Source organism: Myotis yumanensis, unplaced genomic scaffold (genome assembly GCF_028538775.1).
Source record: "Myotis yumanensis isolate MYYU_CA2020_CCGP unplaced genomic scaffold, mMyoYum1.0.hap1 SCAF_1, whole genome shotgun sequence".
NCBI lineage: Eukaryota > Metazoa > Chordata > Mammalia > Chiroptera > Vespertilionidae > Myotis > Myotis yumanensis.
This window is the reverse complement of record NW_027223752.1, coordinates 120,627,857-120,645,226: the sequence shown is the minus strand read 5'-3', so window position 1 is coordinate 120,645,226 and position 17,370 is coordinate 120,627,857. Positions and strand designations below refer to the sequence as shown.

Here is a 17,370-nt window from a genome sequence, read left to right as displayed (position 1 = left end):
TTAGTACACTGTGAGCACTCAGACATGGTAGCTGTTACTGTTGCCACCAATTATACTTGGCATTTTCAAAGGTATGACCTTACAGTTACAATCTAGCAGTTATCAGAGGAATGCAGTAAGTTGATACAATTGTATGCTGACTTCAATTTAATATATACCCAAGCATAAGCCAGAGCATCACAGAAAGAAATACCTATTAAACTGATTCTTCAGAAATTAAAGCTCAGACAAGACTTACTAACATCATCTGTCCATGGTTCATGAAATTTAAGGTGCAAGTACAGGATCAAGAGGAAGGCCTGACAGTACATATTATCCTAAGTTGTCAAATTTGAAAAGAAAGAAATATTCTAGAAATTCTAGGATAACAAACCTATATGATATACTGTGCAATGGTGGGAAGGCATTAGGTTAATATAAATCCTTTTGGGACAGGACCATTATTGTGCTTATTTGCACATAAAAAAATACTTAATAAAATAACTGTTGCTGAATCCACTGACTACCACCAGAGTTTTATTTGGAAGGTGTTTAAAGAGAAAAGTAATTTATAATCCTAAGAGGAATAAAATGATTATTTCATTTTAATGTACTTTGTGACAACTCATACTAGTCTTTGGTGTACTAAACACAGAGATCAGTTCAATTTAGGAAAAAATGGCATAATTTAAATGGAATATTATTTGAGACATTACAATGATAATCTCTTTGCTAAATGGATACAAATGGTAATTCTCATGGCCAGCTTCCTTAATTACACCTCTCATTCTCAAGTAGTAATTTTGAAGCTTGTATGAAACTAAAACACCAAGACAGCAATTCTGATTGAAATGTATTTCAAGGAAACCCTACCAGGTTGTAAAAAGCCACAAACTAGCATTAAAAACATTCACTTAAAAGAGAGCTGGCTTGATGAGGGCTTGTGTTCTCCTTAGTGTGACCAGCATGGTCCCCAAATGACTTCAAAGGCAGAGGGGCTGCACTGCAAAGGCTGCCCTGCCAGTGACTCCTAGCCCGGAGACATGGCCTCTGCACCTGAATTGATACAGGTATGTAGAACTAAAATCTTAATCCTCACACTCCTTTAAATCTTTACCATTACAATAGATTCTAAAGTTAGAATGCAACTTTAATTCCCCCAGAGGTAGCAAACTCAAATGCTGGCAAGGCTTCAAGGAGGAAACACAGATATCAAAGTAGCCGCCAGCTGAGGCTGACTAGGAACGAGCTAGGGTGCACACATATAACCTGCAATAGGGCTGTTGCTAGGTGAGAATTCAGGCACCATGTTCTCAGATCTGATGGTTCAAGAGAACTCAGAAATCTAGACTTTTATGAGAAATCTATTTGTAAACACTGGAACTAACTCAAAATGTGTTTTAACATCTCAAAGGGGAAAGAAAGGTCTGTAGACAACGTTCAACACACAGCCCACCAGCTATACTTTTATACCATCAGTCAGCCTCTGCTCAAATAGCTCAAATGATAGGAACTCACTCCTCTCAGAGAAGGCCCTTTTGGAATAACTCTAATATTATGGTGCTTTCACTTATATTAAAGAGCTACAGAAGCTGCCTCTTGTAACTTTGACTCAGTAGAATACAAAAACAAGAATTTTAGAAAGAATCGAAGATGGCAGCATAGGTAAACACCGGAGACTGCCGCCGTAAACAACCACTTTAAAAATACAACTAAAAGTCGGAACGGACATCAACCAGAACCACAGGAAGGCTGGCTGAGGAGAGACTCTTCAACTAGAAGCAAAAACAACAGCATTCCGACGCACAGAGGAGGCGCAGTGTGGAAAATTTAAAGGTACGGTGGTGCGGCGGTGCGCGCGCAAAGCGGGCTGGTGGCTGAGGGCGCAGTTGTCGTTTTCACTCAGGAGTGAGTCTCAGACTCTGGGCTACAGATCCGGGCGAGTCTCTAGGGACCCAGACTCAAACGGGAGAAGCGGGACTGTCTGGCTACGGCCCCTCCGAGGTTTGCAGCGGTTTCTGGGACAGAGAGGCAGAGCCCCTGGGGACGGACTGAGAGCGGCCATAGCTGCTCCCTCCCCCCGCCCTGTTGAGCCCGCCCCGCCCAAATCCTGCGCAGAGCCATTTGCCGATCGCCTCAGGCAAGGGCTGGACTAGCACCTCCCCTGAGGACTGAAGTTTTCCCACAGCTGATTTCCACCGCCAGTCGGCCTGGTGGTCAAATCCCTCTAGTGTTAACTACAACAATTAAGGCTTGGCTAGAACAAGACTGCGCACAGAGACCACAAGGGGGTGCACCAAGAAAGCATAAAAGATGCGGAGACAAAAAAACATGACAGAAATGGAGGATATGGAGCTAAGAATCGCAATTTTGAGGGCTTGCCATAAATTTGTGCAGAGCCTCACGAAAACTAATGAGACCCTCGATGCTACGATAAAGAAATTAGAAAGTAAGCATACACGGACTGAAATAAAGAATATTATACCCAATAGCAGACCAGAGGAGCACAAGAATCAAACCAAAGATTCGACAAAAAACACCCAATTGGAAAAGCAAAATGAAAAAAGAATCCGAAAGTGTGAAGATAGTGTAAGGAGCCTCTGGGACAGCTTTAAGCGGACTAATATCAGAATTATTGGAGTGCCAGAAGATGAGAGACAGCAAGATATTGAAAACCTATTTCAAGAAATAATGGCAGAAAACTTCCCCCACCTAGTGAAAGAAATGGACTTACAGGTCCAAGAAGCGCAGAGAACCCCAAACAAAAGGAATCCAAAGAGGACCACACCAAGACACATCATCATTAAAATGCCAAGAGCAAAAGACAAAGAGAAAATCTTAAAAGCAGCAAGAGAAAGAGGCTCAATTACCTACAAGGGAATACCCATACGACTGTCAGCTGATTTCTCAACAGAAACTTTGCAGGCCAGAAGGGAATGGCAAGCAATATTCAAAGTGATGAATACCAAGAACCTACAACCAAGATTACTTTATCCAGCAAAGCTATCATTCAGAATTGAAGGTCAGATAAAGAGCTTCACAGATAAGGAAAAGCTAAAGGAGTTCATCACCACCAAACCAGTATTATATGAAATGTTGAAAGGTATCCTTTAAGAAGAGGAAGAAAAGAAAAAGGTAAAGATACAAATTATGAACAACAAATATGCATCTATCAACAAAAGAATCTAAGAATCAAGTGAATAAATAACCTGATGTACAGAATGAACTGGTGATTATAATAGAATCAGGGACATAGAAAGGGAATAGACTGACTATTCTTGGGGGGAAAAGGGGTGTGGGAGATGCGGGAAGTGACTGGACAAAAATCATGCACCTATGGATGAACACAGTGGGTGGGGAGTGAGGGTGGAGGGTGGGGTGGGAGCTGGAAGGAGGGGAGTTATGGGGGGAAAAAAGAGGAACAAATGTAATAATCTGAACAATAAAGATTTAAAAAAAAAAAAAAAAGAATTTTATATTATCACTAGAGGCCCGGCGCACAAAATTGTGTGCGGGTATGGTCCCTAGACCCAGCCTGTGATCAGGGCCATCTTCCCAGGCTGCTGGCAGCTGGCCCTGCCCTCTGCAGCCACCCACCCATTTCACACCCAGTGGTGGGAGCCTGAAGGCCCTGGGGGAGGGAACAAGAGGTCGGCCGCTCATCAGCCCCACCCCCACTGCCACCACCGCCACCACTGGTCGCCCTCTGTGTGTGGGGCGACAGGCAGGGTGGGGGCCTTAGCCTGGCTCTGCCCACATCCCCCGCCACCCACCCCGGGTCCCAATTCGTCATTGGCAATCGGAGCCTGCCGGCCAGGGAAAGGGACCAAGAGGTGGTCAGTACCTCATAGTGACTGGTCAAGCGGTCGTTCTGCCATTATGGTTGCTGGGCTTTTATTATATAGGATGGCAATTATATTCTCCTAAGTGTTTTTCCTCTCTCTTATCTCAGTTGAACTTCTCATCTACCCTACAGACAAGTAAGACAGTTCAACTGGCAATCTTTTCCAGTTAAAGACAAGTATGGAAATGCTTTTGCAACTGATCTGGAGTCAATCCACTCGTTTTCAGTTACACATACTACCCAGTCTTCTAACTCTAATTTTCCATTGCTCTTTGAGTTCTGACACAAAGCCTGAGGCCTTGTAATAACCGAGATATGATATATCTAACATTCATTACTGTCAGCATTACAAAATTCCTAAAGAGTTTAAGTCAAACATGTTTATACCTAGTAGTGCTAGAGGGCTCAGTGGGTGGAAATCCAAAGGCATTGACATGAAACACCTGATCTTCAAACCAACCTGAAAAACATAAGTCAAAAATCACTTTCATTTGTCCAATTATTCTTCTTGTTTGAAAGGACAAAACTATAGAACACAAAGCAGTAATACTAGGCTGTCATCTCATCCCTTGTCAACTAACTGCAGAAGTTGCCAGTCCCACTGAGCTAGAAAACAACTTCAGATCCAGAGACAGTCTCAGTTCTATTAAAACAAACAAACAAAAAACCCTCATGAAATAGAAATAGATTCAGAATTGAAACTTTTCATTTTACTCACAATGCATGCGTCAATAAAGAGAGATAAGGTACCCTGATTAGGAAATCTTTTATCTTATGACCCTATGTAAAATCTGTTTTTTTTTTCAACTTTATTGATATAATTCACATATCATACAATCCACCTTTAAAAGTATATAAAGTAAAAATTTTAGTATATTCACAAGTTGTATAACCATCACCACTGATTTCAGACTGCTTTTATCAACCCAAAAAGAAACCCGTGCCAATTAGCAGACTGAGAGTCATTTTATGTTGTCAAAAGTATGCTTTTATAATTGCTATTCTCCCAAATTATACCATGTTAACATATTTTAAACAATGTAGAAATGGTTTTACTGTAGAATGATGAATACTGACTTACCTTCTGCTAAGACAAAGCATGACTCTGTGTATAAACCACTATGGAACTGGTACACACAGTTGAGGAAAATAATTTTATTTCTATGCTTGAGGTAGTGATAGTCAACACACATTTTGGGCCCGACAGGACTTCTAAATAATAATTAAAGACTTCACATTTGAAACTATGGCTAGATCACACCTTAAAAAATTTTACCTTGAAATGTACCTATGTCTGATTCTAGGACGTAGCCTGGTAATATTGACAGTATAAATCATTCTTGGCATGTTATTAACTTCCTCAGTGATTTGTCTGGACTCTCCAGATAAGAGGGGAGTAGTTTTTTTGTCTCTACTTAGGATTGTGTTTCTACAGTAAATTCCTACACCACCACCATATGAAAGTTACACCAGGAAACCAAATAGCTAAATTTGGGAATGATATATAATCAATTTCCCTAACTTGAAGATTTAAAAAAATAAAAGAGAAGGATATAGGTTTAAGAAAATAAAAGTGAAGGATATAGCTTTACTAAGATCCAGTTGTACTGTGCCCGTCGGATCTTCCAGAAAAAATTTTCCCTAAAAACAACAAATTAAAAGACATATGTCCACAATTATGTAAAAATGAATACAATAATAAAATAATTAAAATACTGACAATTTTGACAACAGAATATAGTAGAGAGTATAGTATACTTAAAAAAACCAACAATTCCTGCCCTAGCTGGTTTGGCTCCTTGTAGCTCTCTGCCCGCTGCTCTGCCCTCCTGTAGCTCCCCCCGCACCCCTCCCCATAGCTTGCTGCCCTGCTCCCTCCTGTAGCTCTCCGCCGCCTGCTTGTAGCTTGCTGCCCCAACCTCCTGCTGATCCGTGATCCAGTCTACGCTGTTAGTCGTTATGTAACAAGCATTTGCATATTACATCTTTATTATATAGGATTTCTATCCTCAACTAAATTAAAAGCTCTTAAAGGCAGACACTGAAACTTATAGTCTGTGTCCCCTACACATTTAGAGGCACAAAGTAGACACTCAAAAAGTCTTTGTTTTTAAATATTGGAAAAAATTTTATTAGAAGAGTTGTTTTATAAAGAGGCATGTTTTTATAGGTCCCGGGTTCGATTCTGGTCAAGGGCACATGCCCGGGTTGCGGGCTCGATCCCCAGTAGGGGGCGTGCAGGAGGCAGCTGATCAATGATTCTCTCTCATCATTGATGTTTCTCTCTTTCCCTCCCCCTTCCTCTCTGAAATCAATAAAAATATATTTTTTAAAAAATCAACAATTCCTAGTCTAGGCTTTTCCATTTACTAATCTGGTGACGTCAGACAAACCACTTAATTGAGACTCAGACTTCTAGATACTCAAAGAATGACCACTGAAGATCAAGAGATGGCAAGAGGACACTTGCTGGCTGCCATTGGACCTCACCAGGTGCCTTCACCTAAGAGAGTCAAGAGTGTCTCCAAGGGACCAGGATATGGTCTGCAGCTTTGTTTGTTCAGAAACTCAGTACTCTCAGTGCAACCAGAGGTCACTGGGAGACTAACTGCAGACTATGCAATCTGTAGAAGACACTCCTTCCAGATGTCTCCCAGGAAACCAAATACAGATGAAAAGGCTACTTGGTGACTGAGGTATGAACCATCAATGAAGACTGTGCTCCTGCCCTGCAGGTGTGGCTCAGTGGTTGAGTGTTGACCCATGAACCAGAAGGTGATGGTTCGATTCCCAGTCAGGGCACATGTCCAAGTTGTGGGCTCGATCCCCAGTGTGGGGTGTGCAGGAGGCAGCCGATCAATGATTCTCTCTCATCATTAATGTTTCTCTCTCTCTCTCTCTCCCTTCCTCTCTAAAAACAATAAAAATATATATATTTTAAAAAAGACTATGCTCCTGTACCTCTGTAGAGATGCTATATGTAACTGACATTTCATTAATCTGAAGGGTGTACATAAAAGTATGATGCTTATTCAGTTTAACTTACCTCTTTTAACTGTGTTATCATTCCAAGAACAATTACATCTCCAATTTTGGTTGTATTGCCCAATAGGGTTTCTATTGTTTTAAGCTAAAATAAAACAAAATAAATTCTTAAAGATTGAAAATATATTCTTTTAAGAAACTAATTTTTGCCCTGGCTGTGTAGCTCAGTTGGTTAGAGTATCATCTTGATATGCCAAGGTTGTGGGCTTGATCCCCAGTTAGGGCACATACAGGAATCAACCAATGAAGGCATTAATAAGGGGAACAACAATTGGAGTTCTTAAAAAACATGAACCTAAAGCAACACAGGAGTATAATGTACATTTAAAGTAGTTTTAAAAAATTGAAATACTTAGAGATAAATCTAAAGAAAAAGATATAAAATAAATAAATAAAAGTATATCAGACCTGTAACCTAAAAACTGGATTAGGTAAAAATTTCTTAGACACAACACCAAAAATATCCAATAAAAAAAAATTGTTAGTTGGACTTCAACAAAATTAAGGACTTAGGTTCTTCAAAAAGACAGTTAAGAAAATAAAAATAAATTTTAAAAACTGGGAAAAACATTGCAATTCACATAAAATAAATCAATCACTCAATCAATTGATCAAGCAAATGAGCAACACAGGGATACAAAGCTGCAAGAAAGGATTCCTGAAGACACCATGTTGCAGTCTTTAAAGGGAGACCACCATATAGGTATTATAAGTGGTAGTTCAAATAGGGAACTTACCACCAAGGATATAAAATTAAATAGCTTGGAAAGACTGAAAAGAAAAATAAATTATTTAGCTAAGCCTTAAAGTTACTTTGGTGGAGAGGAGAAATATTGCTTCCGGACTGTGGGTATCAAAGTTGCCATAGGAGACCATAAATATATATGTATATTTATACAAATATAAATATATTTATTCTCATATATATTTATATTTGAGAAATATACATAATATAAATTTCCAAAAACATACTATATGTTTTTCTCTTAATAAAAGTTAAAAGCAGAAACTATCAAATACTATAAATGTCTTGTCCTACAGTGCTGCAATCAAGCATTAATTTGAGCATGCTCTAGTATTATGGTTTTAGTATCTATGAGACTACTCATCATCATGGTTTCTCATCTAACTTGGCAGAGAATTTAATGAATCTTAAAAGAGGCTGGGCCTCTTCAGAACCTATTTGGAACCTTGCAGAAATGGTAGAGCCCAGACACAAGTAGCCAAGAAATTATCCCCACTGCAGGGTTCTGTGTGCTGGAGAGAGAAAGAGAGTCACAGACAGGCTGACAGTGATTGTGTTGCTGGAAAAGCGAGAGTGCTGGTTGGTAATCACTTTCCAAGGTATAAAAGTGGAAGGAGCACACATGAAGGAAACTCTCCCTTTTACCTCTGCTCCTCGGATCCCAACAGCCCTGTGGCCTGTCTTTGACATCTCATTCATTCTATAAATGTTGTTCTTTAGTGCCATATAAAGTACTAAAATGATATAGTACATTTTAGTTGAACAAAGGTGTGGTGATCACCAGAGGGCTGGGCTGGGCAAGGACCAGTATTTTCGAGTATGAGTGAGGGCAAAGGGTAATGCTGAGAGTTGGACAGAGCCAGTGTAGTGTATAGCAAATGGACTGGGAGGACTAGGGGTCCGTCTTGGTGCCAGAGACTCTCTGGGGGCTACACAATCCCAGGGCCTGCTTCAAAGAAGGAAGTCAATGCTTTTAATAGAGATTTGCAGGACTCATGGACTTTATCAACAGTGGGCATGCACAGGTCAGTTAGCTAGTCAAACAGTTACTAGTGGTTAATTTTCATTAAAAATTCAGTAAATTATAATAAGCAGTAAATATTAATTTGTATACTTACACCCCCTAAATAACTAGAATAATGTTCTAACCTGGAATTTGCTTCCGCTTTCATCAGGGTGAGAACCTATCACTGGAGGAGTAAATAATTCATGTCTGTGGGTCCTCTATAAAAAAGAAAGATTCACATGAATTACTGAAGCAGACATTTAAAACTAAGACTCATTAAAATAGTGCCCTGACAAAACACTGTCCTTAAGTTAATGTTTGTTATCTATTTTCAACAAATTTGAAAACCCACATAACTTAATGTAGTAATCTAGAAATATAACCTTTTAAATAAAAATAAAATTATTTTTTAAAAATTTAAAGGGCTATTGTATACCTGGCAGCAGCACACTCTGGCCTAGGGATGTGAAGACAACAAACCAAGTTGTCATCCTCAGAGCATGGGGCTAGTGAGAGAGAAGTACCGCCAACAGGTCACAACACAAAAAAGGACCCTTGGCAGAGGGGCCATTTAACAAGATCCTAAATGATAAAAAAAAAAAAGATTTTGCTAGTAAGAATCAAAGGGAGGCTGAGACAAGACACTTCAGGCAAAAGAAGGGGTGTGTCACAAGAATGAGTTATGCGAGTAAAGGATATTTAGGAACTGTTGCAAAGTTTAGTACAGTTAGAGCCTGAGATGCCTGAGGCAGAATGTCAGACAAGGCAAGAGATTAGTTGGAGCCTCTGTTTGGAAAACCCTCCTTCCCCCAGTGTCGGTCCATGTAGTTTAGGTTGGTGCCCCTTCCCCTTTCTACAGACAGGCCACCAAGGCCTAATGAATCAAAATACTCCATCTCTGTGACCATTGATTATCTCAGGGTTAAGCAAGGGCCTCAAGCTGGGCCAAAAAGAGATTATTGCTAAGGTTACTAGTAGCCATCTCTGTCACCTTATAGGTAGAACTTGTTAGAAAGTAAAATCAAATTTAAAAATTGCGGGGAGGCCATAGCCGGTTTGGCTCAGTGGATAGAGCGTCGGCCTGCGGACTGAAGGGTCCCGGGTTCGATTCCGGTCAAGGGCATGTACCTGGGTTGCGTGCACATCCCTGGTGGGAGATGTGCAGGAGGCAGCTGATCGATGTTTCTCTCTCATCGATGTTTCTGACTCTCTATCTCTCTCCCTTCCTCTCTGTAAAAAATCAATAAAATATATTTAAAAAAAAAAAAATTGCGGGGAGATGGATAGAGGTAGATGTCTCATGATATTGTATGAGCACCTGGATCCAGTCATGCTTGATACAGGTGGAGCCCTAGACTTCTCCATAATACAAGCCAATAAATTCCTCTTTCTGTTTTAGTCAATTGGCATTTCTGTAACCTCCAATAAAAGAGTCCTGACAATACAGACTTTGTATGCCAAACCAAGAAGCTTATCTTATAGACAATGGAAAACAAAGATTTTGAAGTAGAATAATGATGAAATCAGGTTTGCTTTTAGGAAGGCAATTGTGATGAAAATGTGAATGGACTAAAATAAAATGTAACGCTTTAACTTCATAGATGAGGAAAAAAATACTCAAAGGGTTAGTGACACACCCAAAAGAATATAGTAGGCTTTAAGACACAATTTTTTTTAAAAAGAGAAACGTTGTATTTACTAAGCATCTTCCCTGTGAAAAGCACTGTGCCAGATGGGGCAGAGAAAACAAGCAAGGAGCCTGCAGTTTGATGACAGGGATAAGCACCCCAAATGCAAGGTGGGGCCAACTCTAGTAAGTGACGGAGGGGAAACACTGAGTAGCCAATGGTTTAAAACAGAGATTTAAACCATTGCAACAAACTGGAGATCAAGAAGGGCCTCAGGGAAGAAGAGGAATTTGAGAAGAGCCTTCCCGAAGTAGGAGGGTTTCAACCAGAGATAAGAAGGAAGAGTTGTCTAGGGAGTGAACAGTCTAAGCAAAGTCACAGAACAGAGGAAGAAACAAACAGTAATTCCAAACTTCAGTTTTGGCTCTAGCACAGTATGATTAGAGGATAAGTAGAGATTAGGTCAAAAACATGTGACAGATCTCAAGTATCCTATCTAATAAAGAGGTAATATGCAGACCATCACTCCAACACACAAGATGGCCACCACAAAATGGCCGGGAGTGGAGGGCTGTTGGGGGCGACCAGGCCGGCAGGGGAGGGCAGTTAGGGGGTCCCAGATTGGAGAGGGTGCAGGCTGGGCTGAGGGACATACCTCCCACCCCCGTGCACAAATTTCCTGCACCGGGCCTCTAATTAAGTATAATTTGTATTTAATTCAATAGGCAGATTTCCTAGAAAGAAATCTGTTCAAAGTCATGACATGATCAGAGCTCCATCTCAAGAAGATCAACCTGGAACATTATGTAGGTGATGGAAGCAGGAGAGAACAGACATCTTCAGTGCTCATTCTCTTCAATCTTTTCACTGCTTATGCCTGCTGCCATTTCTCTCCTCCTTAAAACCTTGTGCTTCTGCCTTATAACACCATCCTAGCATGGCCCCCAAATTCTATCCTCTTTTCTTTTCTATTGCCTCTTCCTCTCAGGATCTCACACCTATTCTTTTTTTATTATTCTTTTTATAATTTATTTATTTTATATATATATATATATATATATATATATATATTTTTTTTTTTTTTACAAGTCTTTGTTTGAATACCTGGTTTTTTTAGGATCTCACACCTAAATAGTCCATCTATTACTACAAGCAGATGCACCCTTTATCTCTCTCTACCCAGATGGCTTTCTTTAGTTCAGACATAACTTTTACTTGATACCCTACTATAACCTTAACTCAAATGTTTAAAACAGAACCTGTCATCATCTTCTTCAAACATTATCTTGTCCCTATTTGTTAACATATTACCATTATTCTACCATCCTACTCTCTCAGATTCAAACCCTTAACCATCTTTGAGTCTTCACTCTCTCCCTTCTCCTTCACATCCAACCAGTCACCATGAAGTATGGCTTTCACTGCTCCAGTGCTGTCCCCTCTGTCTACTCCACTTGCCATTTTCTTCATCCTGGCTATCTTTTATGCCAGGACTAATACCACAAGCTCTTGTGAGTCTCCTCTCATCCTCTAACTCACCCTAAAATCTGCTGGTAGAGGAAGCTGAGATTGAGTCTCTCTCTCTCTCTGGTATTCCAAGGCTCCTTGTACCAAGAGAACAGAGTCCTAACTCCCGAGTGCCATCCAAGGCACTCCCACAATTTGGCTCCCAAGTACCTTTCCAAAGTTATCCCATAATGCTCCTCTTCATGAGCCTTCCTCCCCACACAAAGTGGACAGGGTCCATTTTTAACTTTTGCTGTGCCTCTGTTCACACTGTTACCACTACTACCTTTCCCCCAATGCCACAAGAGCAAAACAATCAATGTCCATGTCAAGTGCCATAGTTTCCTTGAAGCCTTCCCTGGTTTTTCCATTGAATGCATTTTATTTGAATCTCTTTTATAGCAAGTATAAAATTGTACTTTATATTTTATTTGTGCGAATGTCTTTAACTTCATAGACTACAAGCTGCTTGAAGCTGATATACTAGACTATATCAGGCAAAGGTTGGGCTCCAGAATTAGACTAACTGGATTAAAACCTTGTCTCTACTTCCTAGATGTCATATTTGGGCAAGTTTCTAAACTTCTCTAGATCTCAGTTTCCTCATTTGTAAAATGGGAATAATAGCATTTATACATTGATATTATGATGATTAAATAAGGTAAATAATGTCTATAAAGTGATAAACAGTGCCTAGCATATCAAAAACATATAATAGCCCTAGCTGGTTTGGTTCAGCCAATAGAGCATCGGACTGTGGACTGAAAGGTCCAGGGTTTGATTCTGGTCAAGGGCACATGTCTGGGTTGCAGGCTCGATCCCCAGTAGCAGGGGTGCAGGAGGCAGCCGATCAATGATTCTCTCTCATTGATGTTTCTATCTCTCTCCCCTTCTCCTTTCCTCTCTGAAATCAATTAAAAAACAACACATGTAATAAATGTTAGCTACTATTTTTTAAAAAATATATTTTATTGATTTGATTTTTTTACAGAGAGGAAGGGAGAAGGATAGAGAGTTAGAAACATCAATCAGCTGCCTCCTGCACACTCCCTACTGGGAATGTGCCCGCAACCAAGGCACATGCCCTTGACCGGAATCGAACCTGGGACCCTTGAGTCCACAGGCTGATGCTCTATCCACTGAGCCAAACCGGTTAGGGCAGTTAGCTACTATTTTTATCAACATCATGATTGCTAAGGTGTCTTTTTTATTTCTGTATCCCTTACAAGGTCTCAAACATAGGGAGCCCAATAAATATAATGAATGACAAACTTAGACTACAAAATTCCATCCTTTTATTATCCTCAAGTCTTACCTAAGCTGAAACAGTGTCTTTCTCCACCAACTTACCTGGTGTAAAATGATGTAGCGTTCACGAAACAGCTCTGCTTTATCTCTTGCTGTTCCAAATAAATTTGGTTTAGGGTGGTTGGTCATTAATAGACTATAAAAAAAAAAAAAAGGAATCCCTACTCAAGACTTCTGAAAATAATGTACATTTGGAAATTGTTTAAAGTCAATGGATAGAATACTTACGGAAGAAATTTTTTTCTTTCTGAATTGTACACAAAGCGTGGAATATCAAATGCTCCTATGATATTGAAAATATGTTCTCTGAAAAACATCCCACAAAAACATAGACCTGATTTACCAAAACATAAGCATTTTAGATGAACATGAAAACTTGCATAATAATCTTACATACATATATACTTTTTACAGGTCATACACACAATATCTTATACTGTCAAAAAATACAGAGTCAAAGGTTAGCTTGTGCATTTTCCTCTCTAAACACAAGAAAGCACTGCCAATATTCTCAAGCAAAGAAAAAAATTTAGTCAGGTTAACTTCTAATTAAGACTGTTACATGTTGAAAAAGAACATTTATGTATAAAATAGTCACATCTGAAAAAATTTCCCCTATGAACTACTTTTATGAGCTAAATATTATTAAAGGATATGATTAATTTTTAATCATTTTTTATTACAAATTATGCAAAAGTATTCCAGAAAAAGATGTAAAATAGAAAAGGAACTCCCCCAATTTCTGGCCACATCTTTGAGACTTACAATTAGAGAAGGAAAATGAACAAAATAATTTTACTTTCAGGTACTTATATTATGTTAACAACATAAACATGTTTGAAAGAGGTTTAAAAAAAAAAAGTCACAGCACTATTGCATAAATATTCCAACAACAAAAAAAAATCTTCCCTAAAATGATATCTGTTTATCTCCAAAATTGAAAACGGTAAAAAAATGTTCATGCTACCGTGGTGGTAGCACTAAGTATAAAGTAGCGGAGAATCCTGGACTTAAGGAAAACCTAGAATGCAAGCACAGCTCCACTATGTTCTGGTGGATCAATCTTGACAAGTTATTGAACTCATTATGGCATTTCTCCATCTAGAGAAATGAGAGCCTCTCTCGTGCTATACTATGACTTTCTGACAATTGAAGTTACAAAGATTATTTACCATTCAGTCCCCACTGGACCTCTACATTGGCTGACTAGAGCATATAAACAGCTAGACAGAAATAACTGGTAACTTTAATGCCTATTTTATGATTATCATCCTTACACTTCTAAACAATCATTTAAAATTTTAATTGATGGCTTTAAGAGCACGACACTGTACTCTAGTACCTTAAATAATGAATTTCCAAGGATAAAGTTAAAATTCCACGATTTCTCTATTGTTTTAGCAGCTCTTTGTTCTGATAGGAAACTAAAACGACTGACCAAAATAAGAGTAATGAGTCCTTTCAATGATCTCATTGCCCCGAATAGAAAAAAATTGTTAAAGTTAAAACCCAGATGTTTTTCTCTCAGTTAAACCTTGTGAATTTGCAAAGAAGTATCACATTCAAAAGGAGGAAAGAAAGAGGGCCACTCAGGGAAATAAAACCCAGGAAAATGACTGCCATGTAAACTCCTAAGCTCTAGTAGCACGAGATGGGGACAGTCATACAACTGAGGTTCTACCTCATTTGCCATCCACCATGTGACCCATGTTAAGTCTTTGAACTTCTCTAGGTTCAGTACTTTCCTGAGAGCAAAAGTCAGTTATACTTTTGAATATTAAATTCAATTCATTCATAACCTACAGAATATAACATTGGATAAGAGGTAAAAGTGGTCATGATACAAACAACAGGATTACCTCAAATCCTAGGAAAAAATAGTAAAGACGAGTTATTTGATAATGAGGTTTTAATGCAGACTATCACTTTAAAGGAAACACTAGGAAATAACCACTACAGAATTGTTGACCACTAATTAATTTCCCCAAGAAAATAATTTTTAGAAAGCACCTCCAACATTGGGGAAAAGTTCATTTTTTCCACATACATAGTTTCATCTACCGACTGACTGCATTCCTGGACTGCTGCCTCCACTACAGATCGTTCAATCATGTTGGATGACACTGAAAAAAGAATTTCAAAGTCAAGTTTTAAAAACAGGCTTAAAAATTAGTTCTTCCCACAGATAGCTTTTTTCCTACAAATAATCTGCAGACACTAATGCAGAGGTTCTCATTACATAGTTTTCAGGAGGAAAAAAAGTATTAGGTCAGAACATTAACAAAAGTCATAATTTAAATACCTTAACTGTATCTTACTGTTGTAAATATTGTTTAGTAATATTGTAAGCCCCTAGTTTAATAACTTTATATTAGTGTAACTTTTTATCTTAAGTGCTATATTTTAGTAGCCATGATAACAATAATAACAATAACAGCTACCACTTATTAAGCCCTTAGTAAATGTGTGTTTGGCACTATGCTCATTACTATATAAGCATTCTCCTATTAAAGAGATATTCTATAAGATTAATGTCCATATGCCCATATCTTACAGATGAGGAAAGTACAACTTTGAGAGGTTGAACAACCTGACCAACAGCATAACTAGAACAGCAACACAAACCGAAGCCTGATTCTACACTGGGTGTCCTTAACCACTTTGGTATGTTTTCAGGCAAAATACCATGTGCCATCTTAATTTTACAAATACCAATTTTCAAAATATAACCATTTTCTGAATTTTCAAACTGTAAATAATTTTTGAAAGCAAAATTATATTTAAAATTCTGCCTTTACAGTAAAATCTCAAACATTTCTCATAGCAATATTTTTTCTAATATATCTCCTTGGGCAGTGGAAACAAAAGAAAAAATAAACAAATAGACTACATCAAACTAAAAAGAGTTTTTACACAGCAAAGGAAACCATCAACAAAATGAAAAGACAACCCACTGAATGGGAGAACATATTCTCCAATGATACATCTGATAAGGGGTTAATATCCAAAATTTATAAAGAACTTATAAAACTCAACACCAAACACACACACACACACACACACACACACACACACAAATATTTCAATTACAATGGGCAAAAGACCTGAATAGACACTTCTCAAAAGAGGACATACAGGTGACCAATAGACATGAAAAGGTGCTCAAAGTCACTAATCATCAGAGAAATGCAAATTAAAACTACAATGAAATATCACCTCACAACTGTCAGAAATGCTATCTATAATAATAAAGCGTAATATGCTAATTAGACCAGATGTCCTTCAGAACGTCCTTCCAGACGGACTTCTGGATGAAGCCGGGCATGTGAGGGAACCCCGGGTCCCGGGTGCCTGCCAGCGGCCGGAGGGAAGCCCAGTTCCAGGTGCCAGAGGGAAGCCAGTGCCGGCAGCTGAGGGAAGGAAGGCCTATTCTTGCACGAATTTCGTGCATCAGGCCTCTAGTCATCAATAAGTCAACAAACAAGTGTTGGCAAGGGTGTGGAGAAAAGTGAACCCTTGAGCACTGTTGCTGGGAATGCAGATTGGTACAGGCACTGTGGAAAGCAGTATGGAATTACCTGAAGGAAAAAAAACAATGGAACTGCCTTATAACCCAGTGATCCTACTTCTGGGAATTGCAGTGTTATTTACAACTAGGGGCCCGGTGCACAAAGATTTGTGCACTGGGGGTGGGTTCCTCAGGCTGACCTGCACCCTCTGCAATCTGGGAGCCCTCTCCAATCCAGGAGTTTCTGTCTGTATTTGCAATCATATGAGTGAATTGTCTGAGACCCCCCCCCCCCCCACCCAGTTTGGTTTGTTGCTCAAAGAATAATAGAGGCATTTTTTTTTCTTTGTTTCATTGGTGGAGATTTCCTGGAAGTTTTAGGATATCTTCCCTTTAATTTTTCCTAGACACTCTGATTTTACTTATGTCTCTCACCTTTGCATTCCCTCCAACCCCCATCACAGCAGTAACTTGCTCCAGGCTCACTTTGCTCTAGTGTTTAGGAGATCCATCTGCCACCAGAACTATGATTCCCAGCAGTCCTGGTGCTCCCCACACTCTGGGCTTCCGCTTCTGGTCCTGGGGCTGCTACCAGAACTACTATTCCCAGAATTCCTGGTGCTCCCCATGCTCTTAGTTTTCCCTTCCTGCTCTGTCTCCGTCCCATGGCCTCCCACTCTGCCAAGTCCTCCAAGCCGCCAGCTCTCCCTCTCTGCTCTCCGTCTGGCGGCTTGGGGAGCCAAGTTCCCCAAGCCACTCCACTCTCTGCCGGCTCTCCCACTCTGCTCTCCGCCCAGTGCT

At 39.4% G+C, this 17,370-nt stretch overlaps 2 protein-coding genes across 4 annotated transcripts in view; one reads left to right on the top strand and one right to left on the bottom strand.

Moving 5' to 3' along the window:
* The window catches only part of KLHDC1 (kelch domain containing 1), a 114,456-nt gene that overhangs the window by 1,957 nt on the left and 95,129 nt on the right, over positions 1-17,370 (top strand). The gene's annotated exons all lie outside the window — the stretch shown is intronic.
* Positions 1-17,370, bottom strand: part of POLE2 (DNA polymerase epsilon 2, accessory subunit) — a 44,352-nt gene that overhangs the window by 14,445 nt on the left and 12,537 nt on the right. For all 3 annotated transcript variants that reach the window (XM_070431424.1, XM_070431442.1, XM_070431434.1), the window contains 8 exons: positions 15,109-15,184; positions 13,290-13,367; positions 13,104-13,197; positions 8,763-8,837; positions 6,870-6,953; positions 5,408-5,464; positions 4,905-4,953; positions 4,215-4,283 (listed from right to left, as the gene is read on the bottom strand). In XM_070431424.1, the coding sequence (XP_070287525.1) occupies positions 4,215-4,283; positions 4,905-4,953; positions 5,408-5,464; positions 6,870-6,953; positions 8,763-8,837; positions 13,104-13,197; positions 13,290-13,367; positions 15,109-15,184 (582 nt within the window). The remainder of the gene's footprint in view (positions 1-4,214; positions 4,284-4,904; positions 4,954-5,407; positions 5,465-6,869; positions 6,954-8,762; positions 8,838-13,103; positions 13,198-13,289; positions 13,368-15,108; positions 15,185-17,370) is intronic.